The sequence below is a fragment of the Lemur catta genome, chromosome 5 (assembly GCF_020740605.2).
Source record: "Lemur catta isolate mLemCat1 chromosome 5, mLemCat1.pri, whole genome shotgun sequence".
NCBI lineage: Eukaryota > Metazoa > Chordata > Mammalia > Primates > Lemuridae > Lemur > Lemur catta.
Window position 1 is genome coordinate 5437812 of NC_059132.1, and position 14034 is coordinate 5451845.

A 14034-nucleotide genomic window follows, 5' to 3' on the forward strand; every position below is an offset into this window, starting at 1 on the left:
GGCGCCTCCAGTGAAATGATACACGTAAAGCTTTTGGCACTGTGGCTGGCACCAAGCAAACACGCGACCATGATGGATGCCAACTCCGAATTGTCATGGAAAGCCATCTCCCTCATGCAGCTCTTTGCTTGTTCCTCAGAGAATCATATTTTGGAAGATGTGAACAAATGTGTCATTGCTCTCCAAGAGAAAGATGTGGATGGGCTGGACCGCACAGCTGGTGCGATTCGAGGCCGGGCAGCCCGAGTCATTCACGTGGTCACCTCAGAGATGGACAACTATGAGCCAGGAGTCTATACAGAGAAGGTTCTGGAAGCCACTAAGCTGTTGTCCAACACAGGTACAGGGACTCTCTCCCTTTCCAGTGCTCCCCACACACAGTCGGCCTGGGAAGGGCAGGCCGTCCTTAGCTCTGGCCCTGAGCTTAGGAAGCGGTCAGAACTCTGCTGTCCTGGGACTGCAGACCCGTGAGAAGTTGGTCAGATTCAGGCTTCACAAGCACATTTTCTTCATGTGTATCTCATGAGGAATCACGGGACTAATTCTGAACACACTATTTAATATAAACTTCTGAGTTAAGTCTCCTATTAGTGAGTAAATACTAAATTAACATGGGTCCCATTCTTAAGGCTTCAGGTTCTCATTGCAAGTTTTAACCATCCAAAACCTATATTGCGGAGACAAAGAAGATGATTTTAGTCTTTCTAAAATACTGCATTTAATTTATTTCAATCGTAAATACCCTTCACATAGGTAGAAGCAGAGGCTCTTCACCATAAGCCTCCCCTCTGTCTGTCTGCCTGAGGAATTTGGGGTGGGCTGGTGGATGCTGCTGGGTGCTGGACCAGGGCATCTGCCTCACCTCTTTCCCCTGCAGTCATGCCGCGTTTCACTGAGCAAGTGGAAGCGGCCGTGGAAGCCCTCAGCTCAGACCCTGCCCAGCCCATGGATGAGAACGAGTTTATCGATGCCTCCCGCCTGGTATACGATGGCATCCGGGACATCAGAAAAGCCGTGTTGATGATAAGGGTGAGTAACTGCATTTCAGACATTTTAACAGCTTCTTTCTTATCATTTGCTAAACTCGAGCAATGCATCATTCTGGAGCTCAGCAGATGCAGTGGCAGTATATTAAAACCATGAATCTAAAAGCTGTTAGAATGAGATATATTTAATTATGTTGTCTAAAATGACTGTTAGTTGTAAGTTAGAGCTCAAACTTGGGCTGAGAAGGGGAACTAGCATGAGTTGACGATTCAATTTAGGGCAGTCTCCACAATGTGAGGCTTCAGTTTAAGAAAGGAAATTACAGAAAATAAAGATTCTTAAGCTAATTTCAGAGAAGGGAGAAGTCTGTTAACGCAGGTTGAAGTTAACAGGAGTGGAGGGCCCCTCTCCTTGAAGGGCTGCAGGCAGACAGGATGCTAGAACCAGGGTGTTCGGGGTGAGGCTTAGGGACTGTGGCAGCCCCTGGTGATACTCCCAGGCCCACGGCCAAGTGTCGAGCTTCTCTCCCCACAGCTAGATGGAAGTGCTGCCTGCTCTGGGAAGAAGCCTTTCAGGGCAGCAGTGTGGCCAGCCCCGGGGGCTGTAGCAAGGCAGAGGGAAGAGGCCTGTGGGGCATCCGCAGTCTTGCCCCTGGCTCCCTGTCCTGCTCTCTGACACCGTTCCTGTCCCAATTCAGGAATCATCCTTCCAGCCCCTGGAAGTTTCTTGATGTCTTGTCCTCCCGCGACTTCAGCCTCACTTCCAAAGCCACACCTCAGCCCTTGCCAAAGCACTGGCTGCACCCCCCCGGTCTGACCATTTAGCCTGTTCCCCCTGGTACTGTGACTCCCAACAAGCCTTGAATCCCCTGTGGTCTTCATTTGGTGTGTCCTCCTCATTTGTCACTCTTGCCTCCCTGGGCCCTTGGTTCTCTCCTTGTATAACTTGGAGTCCGTAGTTCACCAATACAGTCGCTCCTCTGCCCCGTCGGACTTCCTTGCGCTCGCGTGCAGTGCTGGTGAACTGCTGCTCCGCCCCAGGTAGGCACTGCACCCACAGCTACCTGCTCTCCCCCAGGTAGGCACTCCACCCCCAGCTACCTGCCCTCCCCCAGGTAGGCACTCCACCCCCAGCTACCTGCCCTCCCCCAGGTAGGCACTCCACCCCCAGCTACCTGCCCTCCCCCAGGTAGGCACTCCACCCCCAGCTACCTGCCCTCCCTCAGGTAGGCACTGCACCCCCAGCTACCTGCCCTCCCTCAGGTAGGCACTCCACCCCCAGCTACCTGCCCTCCCCCAGGTAGGCACTCCACCCCCAGCTACCTGCCCTCCCCCAGGTAGGCACTCCACCCCCAGCTACCTGCCCTCCCCCAGGTAGGCACTCCACCCCCAGCTACCTGCCCTCCCCCAGGTAGGCACTCCACCCCCAGCTACCTGCCCTCCCTCAGGTAGGCACTGCACCCCCAGCTACCTGCCCTCCCCCAGGTAGGCACTCCACCCCCAGCTACCTGCCCTCCCCCAGGTAGGCACTCCACCCCCAGCTACCTGCCCTCCCCCAGGTAGGCACTCCACCCCCAGCTACCTGCCCTCCCCCAGGTAGGCACTCCACCCCCAGCTACCTGCCCTCCCCCAGGTAGGCACTCCACCCCCAGCTACCTGCCCTCCCCCAGGTAGGCACTGCACCCACAGCTACCTGCCCTCCCCCAGGTAGACACTCCACCCCCAGCTACCTGCCCTCCCCCAGGTAGGCACTCCACCCCCAGCTACCTGCCCTCCCCCAGGTAGGCACTCCACCCCCAGCTACCTGCCCTCCCCCAGGTAGGCACTCACCCACAGCTACCTGCCCTCCCCCAGGTAGGCACTCCACCCCCAGCTACCTGCCCCCCCCAGGTAGGCACTCCACCCCCAGCTACCTGCCCTCCCCCAGGTAGGCACTGCACCCACAGCTACCTGCCCTCCCCCAGGTAGGCACTCCACCCCCAGCTACCTGCCCTCCCCCAGGTAGGCACTCCACCCCCAGCTACCTGCCCTCCCCCAGGTAGGCACTCCACCCCCAGCTACCTGCCCTCCCCCAGGTAGGCACTCCACCCCCAGCTACCTGCCCTCCCCCAGGTAGGCACTGCACCCCCAGCTACTTGCTCTTGCCTGCGGCCAGTGTGGGGCAGCACGGCCGTGCTCACTAGGGTTGCTGAGGTGCGGCTGCCAGGGGGCCCTCAGTGCCTGCAGCGGGCACTCGCCCGCCCGCCCCCACGTGACCCTGTCCTCTCTGTCTGGCCCGGTTGCCGATTTCACTGCGGATACTGAGGCCGTTAGAACCCCCAACCCCACCCAGCTCCCGCCCCCATGCCGCGGACTCTGCGTCCGCTAGCACCGCGGGTGCCCTTGGCAGTGCTCGTGGCCGAGGCTGTCCCCTGCACTGGGACACTCTTACCAGATCCCTCTGCCTGCAGCTACTTCTCCCAGTTTAAGGGGAAGAAAACCACCCCATGCAGTCTCCTTTGCTGGTTTCGCCCCGTGTTTCGAGCCTGCTGACACTGGTGTGGCCTGTTGTGACGTCCCTGACCGCCTCTCTTTTCCACCATACTCATTCCCTTGGCGTGTGGTTCCCTGGTGAATCCCATCTAGAGGCTGACTCTGAGTCCCAGCCTGTCTAGCCAACGTGCCAGCTCCCTCCCACACTGACTGTGCCCAGGAACGAGCCCCTGATCTTTTCAGCCCCGGCCTGCCCTGTGCAGTCGGCCCCGGTTACTTGATGGCAACTCCCTCCTCCTTTGCTCAGGCCCAAGCCTTGGATCCCCCTTGATTCCTCTTTGTCTCATACCTCACGTCTGCTCTATCTGCAAATCCTATTGGCTTTACCTTCACAGTAGAGAATCTGGACGTGTTCTCACCCTTGTCCAAGCCCCGAACACCTCTCAGCCGGTTTCCCTGCTCCCACCCCCAGGTGCCTGCAGTCTTGTTGTCCCCAGGTAGCCAGCGTGACTGCTCTAAGCTTCACTCAGATCACACTGTCTTCTGCACCACACTCTTGTAAGGCACCTTGCCACGCAGTCCTTACACTGGCCTGCAAGGTCTTTTGGGACCTGAACCTGTCACCTCTGCGGTCTCCCCTCCTACTGCTCTCCCTTTTGCTCACAGGGCTCCCTCTGAGCCTGTGACATGAGGCAGTGAGCTGAGTCCTCTTCTGTGGCCTCCTTGCTATTCGTGCAAGTCCCCAAGTGGACACTCCCCCCACGGCTACCTCCATGTTGCCACTTGCACTGCTTTGAGAGTACCTCCCCCGTTATTCATCACTGCTTTGTTTGTAGCACCGATCACTTTTATTATGTCATATAATTCACTTGTTTGGTTTGTTGTCATTTCTCCCATTAGACTGTATGTGAGAGCAGAGATTTTGCCTGTCAGTCACTTTGTATCCCTGGGGCCCAGAACAGTGCTTGGCACATAGATACTCAACAAATATTTGAGTAAACGAAAAAGAGTTACGTAGGTTTTTTTTTGGTAAGAACAGTTCTTGGGTCCAGGATGGGCGGCGGGGGAGGTTAGGAGGCAGAGACTTAGGAGGCCCTTCTTTGAAAAGCTCCTTAACAGACTCAGCACACGCCAGCACCGAAGGTATCTGTGACTGTGGCATTAACATTGTCAGTGCTGGCATCGTGATTTGTGCCACCAAGTCAACAGGACCTTGTGCTGATATGCTATCTGTGGCTCTGGTGCCTCGTGTGACCGCCCACTATTCTTGCCTCAGCTCATCCCAGGACAAGGCCTAGACACTCCTGGGGTTTCAGAGCGCTCCTCACGCATCCCCTCATTTTAACCTCCCAGCAAGTCCTCGGGCGGGGCTTGGATTCCGTCCTGGGCAGATGAGGGACTCGCCTCACTGCCCTCCCTGTCACAGGCCAGCCTGCTGGGCTGAGAGCCAACCCCAGCTGTTTCGCCTGCTGCCCCCTTACCGATAACTGCCAAAAAACGACATTATGTTTCAAGTCGGTAGCTAATCACTAGAGGCTGGTAGTTTGTGCAAAATAAGAGTTTTATTTCATAATTAAAGCAAAGAGCGAGGACCAGTAATCAGTCCCTGTGGTGTTTACTCAGCCCTTACCTGCCACATTCTCCCTCTTTTCCTTTGATAAAAGTCAAAAGAATACTTTAAAATACATTGCCTATTTCACTCCTCTAAGCAGCCTTGGTACCAAACACAAGGCCCAATACTAATTTATTTAATTTTCTTTTTGCCATAAAGTTGGAAAGTTATACAAATCTTAATGCTGTGTAAAACACCTCTGTTTTTAAGTCAGCATCTTTTCCACCTTTGTCTTCAGCTGCATGTTGGGGAAGGACGTTAAAAAGTGAAAGCCATTCGTGACACAAAGAGAATCTTGACTCCCTGGTAGAAACCGAGCCCTGCACATGGTGAAAGAAACCAGGCGCTGTGGGAAGGGCTAGTGTGGGGCCCAGGACAAATGATGGGCAGTTTTAACGTTGTTACCCACACCACTGGGACGCTTCAGTTAAAACCCAGAATTTTGGGCCTCCTTGCCCCTGGCCAAGAGGTGCTGGCACGTGGCCCAGGGCTACGTCTGACTCATGATCTCTTTCTTGGTGGGCAGACCCCTGAGGAGTTGGATGACTCCGACTTTGAGACAGAAGATTTCGACGTCAGAAGCAGGACAAGTGTCCAGACGGAAGATGATCAGCTGATAGCTGGCCAGAGCGCCCGGGTAAGGAAGCCCTCCCTGGGGCAGTGTCGCTTGTCCTACAGACCCTCCTTGTCCCTGTCAGGCCTTGCCCTTTTCTTTTCCAGGAAAAAACTCTCAGTATTCAGAACGCCATTCTGTCCTTTCTCTGGCAGTAGGATTGAAGTCATCGACATTGTGGCACCTGCTAGTCAATTGTAGGTTCTTCCAAAGTGTCTCCTCAGCTGGGATCGGGACAGTAACATTGTCCTCCTCAGCTGTGCCCTTGGGCTTTGCTTTGTGATAGAGCCCCGGGTCAGGAAAGGCCTAGGATTTAGTCAATGCAACATTTGTTGAAAGAATTGTGAAATTTGAAAAAGATTGTTGCCTTTGCCCATCTCAATGATACCATGGGTATGAACTATTTAATTATTCATGGATTTCAAAAAATAACAGTGGTACATTCAAGAATACCAGTCAGAGCCACTGCATTCATTTGAGTCATTAAATCTTCAATCAATAGCATTTATGTTTTTGGGAGGAGGCCAAGAAATATTTCTAAGGAGTCTTTTATTTCACTCCTTGGAATTCCGTCCTGCACAGCGAGCGTATCCCTGCTTTCAGCCCTGCTTGGTCATGGGCACTTTGGGAAGCTGAGAGGGAGGAGCCCAGCCCTGGGTCTGTGGGCTTCAGGTGGGCAACAGGCCTCCGAGTGCTGCTTCAATACAGTTTAAATGCCATGTCAAGTAGCTAAAATGAATATTCATTGGCAAATTCTCCTCTGCACTTTCTTCAAAATATCCATTCTAAAACCACTTTCAGTTCACCTTGAAAAGTTGGAAATGTCCATTCAGGGCCCGTGAGGGAAAGGGCTCCACTCATTTCCTCTCCGCACTGAAGGAGGCAGAGGATGAGACTTTTAAAGAATTAAGTTACAGGCCGGGTGTGGTGGCTCACATCTGTAATGCTAGCACTCTGGGAGGCCGAGGCAGGAGGATTGCTTGAGGCCAGGAGTTTGAGACCAGCCTGTGCAAGAGCAAGACACCACCTCTACCAAAAATAGAAAAATTAGCCGGGCAAGGTGGTGTGTGCCTGTAGTCCCAGCTACTTGGGAGGCTGAGGCAGGAGGATCGCTTGAGCTCAGGAGTTGGAGGTTGCTGTGAGCTATGATGACGCCACGACACCCTAGCCTGGGAGACAGAGCAAGACCCTGTCTCAGAAAAAAAAATTAAGTTATACTAGCTTATCTCCCTGCACAGCTGTGATTACAAAGCCTCCACATTAACCTTCTACCCCTCATACTCTGTTTTCCTCTACACTGTGTTCTTGAAAGTGGGTCAGAAATTCAGGCTGCTTTAAGTTTCTGCAAAAAAATGAGACGAAATAGCCCTTCAGGCAAAATGAAACCTATTAAAGCATTATCCTACCTATGTCACAGATTGCCTGTTGGAAATATTCTTGGCTAATGCACTCTGAGAACTTCATACTCTCTTTATGTAAGAGCTTTCTGTGCTTCTGATCGTAGGCGATCATGGCTCAGCTTCCCCAGGAGCAAAAAGCGAAGATTGCGGAACAGGTGGCCAGCTTCCAGGAAGAAAAGAGCAAGCTGGATGCCGAAGTGTCCAAATGGGATGACAGTGGCAACGACATCATCGTGCTGGCCAAGCAGATGTGCATGATTATGATGGAGATGACAGACTTCACCCGGTGAGCAGTGCCCCAGCCCCCACCAGGCGGGTGGCTTTCTCACTTCCTGGCCATGTTGCTTTGAAGACATCTCCTGTTTTCCACTCATCTCCAATAGGAGGGGCTTCATGTACAATTATCCTCCTTCTCTCTTTTCAGAGGTAAAGGACCACTCAAAAATACATCAGATGTGATCAGTGCTGCCAAGAAAATTGCTGAGGCGGGATCCAGGATGGACAAGCTTGGACGCACCATCGCAGACCACGTAAGTGACAGCCGTGGGTCTCTGAGCTCCGGGAGGGCTCGGCAGCCCAGCCTGCTCCCTTCCTGAGGTGGCTATAATGACAGGCCTCATGGGCCACAGCACTCTTGACCCTCCTCTCTAAACAATGTTCTTACCTTGCTAACCTACTTAAACAGCATAAATTTTTAAGGATTTCTTTATTCCTGTTTCTTCTTTGACAACTCTTAGGAGCTAGGCCCCGTGTGCACGTGAGCACATCTTGGGAGCAGGTGTGTATGTCGTGAAATCTCCCATCACTTGACAGCTAAAACCAGCCTCAGCCGTGACTGTTTATCACGTCCAGTCTCTGTCCCCAGAACTTCGGCTCTGGGCAGGAGCTGCTTCTGTGAGCCCTGATGCACTGGACCCAGCCGTGTACGAGCCTCTTCTAAGGGTTCATTGCATGTGAGAATCAGGGGCCCTTGGGCCAGTGCTGTGGAAGGCTAACGTGCCCCACTGGGGACAGGCTTCTGTGTCCTCAACCACCCCACCTGCATCCCTTTATCCCCTCATACCCATAGCTCCAAAAACGGGGTTCCTACTCCTGGAAATTTTGTAACACATTCCTTTGATGTTCCAAGACTTAGCAGGGAAGCTTTTTCTCAGTTATAGTTTTTCTTTGTAGTTGACAAACTCCCCACCCTTTTCCCTGAAGCATCTAAACTCTCAGCCTCATCTAGGCCACAGGATGAGTGACAACTGTCCCTCAATACTCAAGCCAAAGATTTTGCTCGACTCTGCTCTTTCTCACAGTCCAGTAATAAGCCCTGTTGCTTCTACAGGCCACACGGGTCTTGACATAAACCAGTGGTTTCCTGGCTGCAGCCACCAGCTCAGTCTAGACCTCCACAGCCACGGGCCTGGACTCCTGCAGCCCCTCCTAACTGATTTCCTTCTCTTCCTCTCTTCACTCCATTCTCCCCATAGCCACTGACGCTGTCATTTGAAAATGCAAATCAGACATGGTCCTGCCCTGCTGCCGTGGCTGCTTAGAATAAAATTCAAAGTCTCCAAGGCCTCATTTTACACCACTTTTTGTTATTCACTGGGCCCCAGCTACAATGGAAGAAAATGTTTTCTGTAAACACTTGAGAGGTGGTCTGTGTTTCCTTCTTTGGGTAAAGCCTTCTAAGCCAGCCCTGATCCAGGAGTCCCCAAAAGCCTAAGTTTTAGCAGCAAGACAGGAACTGGGCAGGGGCTGCCCTTTTCTCTGTGACTGGTCGGGACTTCACCATACACAGGGGTTCTTTGTCTTGCTTGGGTTTACTCATTCATCCTCCACCTTGGCCTAGAGTGAGTGTCTCCTGTCACCAGGCATTTATTGTGTGCAGGGTAAGTGAGCAGATAAGTACCTCGGAGCAGAAGAGCTGTTTGTTTGGGTGGTTGTCTTACCCTGCTGAGAACATCCTGGCTTCTCCCCATAACCAGGCTCCTGCTTGCTCAGGCTTTCTCTCACCTTGAGGACCACGGGCTTCCACCTGCCGTAAGGGCTGAGGCAGAGTCCTTGGCAGTGGTGGTTTCCCTGCTGTCATGGACTGAGGTAGAGGAAGGCTCAGAAGGTCTTTACCATACAGCCAGTGCCGTGCAGCGCAGGGTTCCATTGTCTCACTTCCGTCCCCAAGCAGAGCAGACAAGGCACAGGGGTGTTCAGAAAGGGCCTTGGGGGTGGGTGTTGCTTGGGCAGCCTGGCGTGCTCCGTGCTAAGCCTGCGTTCCCCTCAGTGCCCAGACTCGGCCTGCAAGCAGGACCTGCTGGCCTACCTGCAGCGCATCGCGCTCTACTGCCACCAGCTCAACATCTGCAGCAAAGTGAAGGCCGAGGTGCAGAATCTCGGCGGGGAGCTCGTTGTCTCTGGGGTAAGTGCTGTCTGTGGAAAAGGCTGGTCAGGGGGAAGCTGCTGACCCTTGTCAGAAAAGAAAGTCACCTCTTTCCACACACACTCCTCAGCTGCCCTGAACAGGGGACGTGTGCTGTGTAGAAACCCCGCATTGGGTCTCAGTCCCTGGAGCCCAAGGTCTGCACGCTGGCTGCTCCTTGCTGAACTGCAGCTCTTCATGGTGACAGCTGGGAGCCATTACAAGGGCTGGCCACTTGCTGGGGAAGAGTATTTTTATCTTCCTTGATTTTCGTCCCCTAGACAGGAATTAAGCCTGTTCAAAAATTACAAAGTAGACCCAGGCTGCTTTCGCACAAACCCTCCACCCCTCAAAGTGTCCGAGTGGTAGCGCTCTCTCCCTGTCCTTTCTCCAGGTCACAGTTCTCTTCCCTGCCCAAGATGAGAAGGGGCCCAGAAGTTGTTTTGCTGAGTGTAATGGGGTCCATTGAGTCCCCATGGCTTCTCTTAATCCAAAAGAAGTATTTTTTATGCTGAACCTACTGATACCATGTGCTCATCTGCTACACCATGAATGCACCTGGTCTGTAGGGACTGGTCCTCCATATTCCCTGAGTGGAGGAGACCCCATCCTGGGGCAGTTGTCACATGTTCCATGTCGCTTGGCCTTCTCCAGCCCTGCTCCCCTCTCTAGCTATTCATGGCATCTGTGCTTCTAGCACTGGGATCACTGGGTGCCAAAAGGAAGGTGCAGATCCCCGTCCAGCTGGTTTGAATAAATGAAAACTTGGGTGGGGGTGAGCAAGGTGCTTCTGCTTTTTCCCTGTTGCTTCCTTTTCTTCTTCGAAGGCTCTGAGAGCAGGCACTTCCGGGCTCTGTGGATCAGAGCAGCCGTTGAGAGGGCTGCTCAGTAATGGGGCCACCCAGTGCTCTGGGGACGGTCCCGGGTGGTGGGGGGCGCTCCTGCCGGGCATGGCCAGGCCCGCTCTCCTCACGCCCCTGTCTGCTTCTCAGGTGGACAGTGCCATGTCCCTGATCCAGGCAGCCAAGAACTTGATGAATGCGGTGGTGCAGACGGTAAAGGCATCCTACGTGGCCTCCACCAAATACCAAAAGTCTCAGGGCATGGCTTCCCTCAACCTTCCCGCCGTGTCATGGAAGATGAAGGCACCTGAGAAAAAGCCCTTGGTGAAGAGAGAGAAACAGGATGAGACACAGACCAAGATTAAACGGGCGTCTCAGAAGAAGCACGTGAACCCAGTGCAGGCCCTCAGCGAGTTCAAAGCCATGGACAGCATCTAAGTCTGCCTCAGCCAGGTGCCTCCGCCCTGTGGGGCTCTTGAAGATCTTTCATTGTTCTTCGCTGAAATGAATTTGCTAAATAGAACACTGATGGTAGATTCCACAGGGAAATAGATTTGAACTTGTCCAGGTGGTGCATTTTGCAAGGACATACTTGTGTTTAAGTTGGTCAAAAATGCTTTTAGAATTCAGGCGCATATTTCTAGCTATATTTTTTTATATGCTTAAGTAAAAATTCCATAACCAAAGAGAATCCCACATTAACTTGTTAGTAACACTCTGGCCACTTTGGGATGCCAGTTCTCTTAGAATTCTCTTAGTGGGGGTGTCTGGGTTTTGACTCAACCTCGGTTCAGAAGAGGGTGCAGGTGCAGGCAGCTTGGCTGCTTTTAGGTAACCAAAGATGCCCAACGGTGAGCAACCTGGGCGTCTTAGGGAGCGGTCTTTGGAGAAGGAATTTTCCTAGGAAGATCTTTAAAGGGACAAATCATATGAAACCCAGTAAAACAAAATGTATCATGAAGAAAACTGATTACTCTTTATGACATGAAATGAGAATTTTAATGCATGGTTACAATTACTAATGTACTCTGCTGCAGGACATTAATAAAGTTGCTTTTTGCAGGCTAGAATGTCATGATGCCATAATCAGAACATGCTTTTTTCCCCTTTCTTCCAGCTTCAATTGCAAATTCATCATTGGGCTCACTTCTAATAATTGCAATGTTTCCTGCCTTAGGCTTGCAACAGAATCCTGACAAAATAGTGTTTGCTTAGGTAATAATTTAGAATTTACCTTATTTGTGATTACTATAGCAATTACTATAGCTACAAGGTCTAATTTTGCTGTCTTATTTAAATTTTATGAATTTGAATGTTTTTTACACTAACTTTTCCCAATAAAGTCCACTATGAAACCACGTGTAAGGGCCAGAGTCATTCTCGCTGCCTTCAGGCCATGGACTTGCCCACAGCGTCTGCAGTGCTCGGGGTCCTGCCCGGTGTCCTTTCCTCCCAGGACAGTGTTGCACAGGGAGGGAGGACCATGCCCGTGGCTCTCGGCCATGCTAGCTTTAGCATTTCCTTCACGTGTCCCATCAAAAGTCCCCTTATCAAAAAGAATTGACAAACCCTTACCCATCTTCCTTCACAGCGTTGAGCCGCTCTCCATATCCATTTGTTTCTGTTGTCACCTCCTCACGGGCAGGGATCTTTATTTTGTTCACCACTGAATTTCCAAGGCTCACGACCCTTCTGCACATGGAAGGCACTAGAGAAATATTTGCTGAGTGGTCTCCAGCTGCTGGGCCTGGGACAAGCACAAGCTGGGACTACCTCCCTCTCCATCCTGACACTCTGGCTTCTCAACCCGGACCTGCCCCTGGGCTGAGCAGGCTCCGTGGCACTGCTTCAGGTGAGGCCTGGCAACCAAGGAGCCAAGGACAGCAGCCAAGAGCCCCCCCCCCCCCCCCCCCCCAGGCCTGCTCGCACTGCCTGTGCTCAGTGACGGGCAGCACCTGCACCCTCCCCAGGACGGCTCTGCCCTCGTCCCTGCCCTGCTCGTCACCCAGCAGTGGCTCCCACGCCCCTGCGCAGACACTTAGCAGCCCTGACCCTCACAGCTTCCAGACCACCCTCCACCCAGGCCAGGGCCACCTCCCCACCGAAGGAGAAGAGGAGCTGCCGCGTGCTGGACACCCCAGAACACACCTGGCCTTTCCCCATCACCCATTTCATCTGTACAACCTGTGCGGTGCCAGTGCCATCGCCCCACCTCCAACTGCCCATCTGAAGAAGCCAACTCAGAGAGGCAAAGCCCTGCACCCACGTCACGTGGCAGCAAGGGGCCCCACCCACCACTCAGCTTCAAGACCGGGTCCCTCTAAAATCCTCAGGTTCCAGTCATCCTTCTGGGGCCCCAGAGGGCCCTCAGTGGCATGTGATGCCAGTGGCCACTCCCTCCTGCCTCGTCACACTTCTATAGCTCCGTGGTTCCCCTGCCTGCTCATCTTTACCAGCTCATTCCTCTAGTGACCTCTCGTATCCAGGGTCCCAGGCTCAGATCTGGGTCCTGTTCTCTGTTCAGCCACAGCAGCCCTGAGGCTGGCGACTCCAAGCAGTGGCGCTATATGTAGATCCTTAACCACGGGCTTCCCAGGGCAGGGCCGGGGCAGATGCGTCTGTCTACTCACATGTTCAGTTATAACACATTTTACTGCTATACAGGATTGTAGCCTGCAATTTACAAATAATAATAAAATACACAATACTTTTACTGTAAATTCCATCTAGCCAATTGATTCCTAGGGAAGGCTTCCATTGATTTTTGCTGAATTGTTGCATCCACAGCCAACCTATAGTTCTAACAAGACTAGTTCACCGTGAATGTTGCTTGATATTTTTGTGTACTTAAGGAACAAAACAACAAAAACATGTTGGAATTTCACTTTTGTCAGTGAGTGACTTCTTTTTGCTGAATCAGGTAATAGTTGTCAAATACTGTAAGACAATTTCCTCCATTTGTGCTACTGACACTGTAACTACTATAGGTGACACACTTTTAAGTTTAATTGGCATTATTAACATTTTCTTCGTTATTTTAAGTCTAGTCAATCCACAAAACAAATTCAGCCTTGATCGGCAGCATTTCCCAATTCCCATGGTGCACATACTCCCACATCGATTTCAGGCCATGGACTGGAAGTGCTGGGCGTGGCTGAGGGAAGTGCAGCGTGTGCACATGAACTTGTCCCCACCCAGCACAACACACATGACCGCAAGAGCACAGGGAACAGGAAAGGTAGTAATTAGGAAAGGATGAGCTTTGAGTTATTGACCTTTTTAAACTTAGGTTGACATTTATACAGTAAAGTCCACCCTTTGTGGTTTATAGTTCTATGAGTTTTGACAAATGCAGTCCTGTAACTACACTGCAGTGAAGACACAGAACGGTTCCATCACCCCTGACCCCAAGTATAGTATTGCGCTAGCCCAGTACAGTCAAAACATCCCCCTAACCCTAAGTCCTGGCAACACCCTTTCCCTATCATTTTGCCTGTTCCAGAAGGTACGTAAATGGCATAAAAGACTACGTACTGCATTGAGTCTGGCCACACAATGCATAATGCCTTTGAGATGTGTGCATGTTGTGTCCATCAGTAATGGCTTGTTTCTTTTCATTGCTGCGTAGTATTCCATCGTATTCCATCGTAAGCACGTACCGTAGTTAGTCCATTCCCCAGATGAGTGACATTTGAGTTGTTTCCA

General features: G+C 52.0%; 1 protein-coding gene across 5 annotated transcripts in view; it reads left to right on the top strand.

Annotated features, from left to right (window-relative positions):
- CTNNA1 (catenin alpha 1) overlaps nucleotides 1-11687 on the top strand; it is a 149787-nt gene extending 138100 nt beyond the window's left edge. For all 5 annotated transcript variants that reach the window (XM_045550917.1, XM_045550920.1, XM_045550915.1 and 2 more), the window contains exons 12-18: nucleotides 140-340; nucleotides 878-1029; nucleotides 5597-5707; nucleotides 7188-7369; nucleotides 7508-7613; nucleotides 9353-9487; nucleotides 10480-11687. In XM_045550917.1, the coding sequence (XP_045406873.1) occupies nucleotides 140-340; nucleotides 878-1029; nucleotides 5597-5707; nucleotides 7188-7369; nucleotides 7508-7613; nucleotides 9353-9487; nucleotides 10480-10767 (1175 nt within the window). In that variant the 3' untranslated portion in view covers nucleotides 10768-11687. The remainder of the gene's footprint in view (nucleotides 1-139; nucleotides 341-877; nucleotides 1030-5596; nucleotides 5708-7187; nucleotides 7370-7507; nucleotides 7614-9352; nucleotides 9488-10479) is intronic.
- The last annotated feature ends 2347 nt before the right edge of the window (nucleotides 11688-14034 follow it).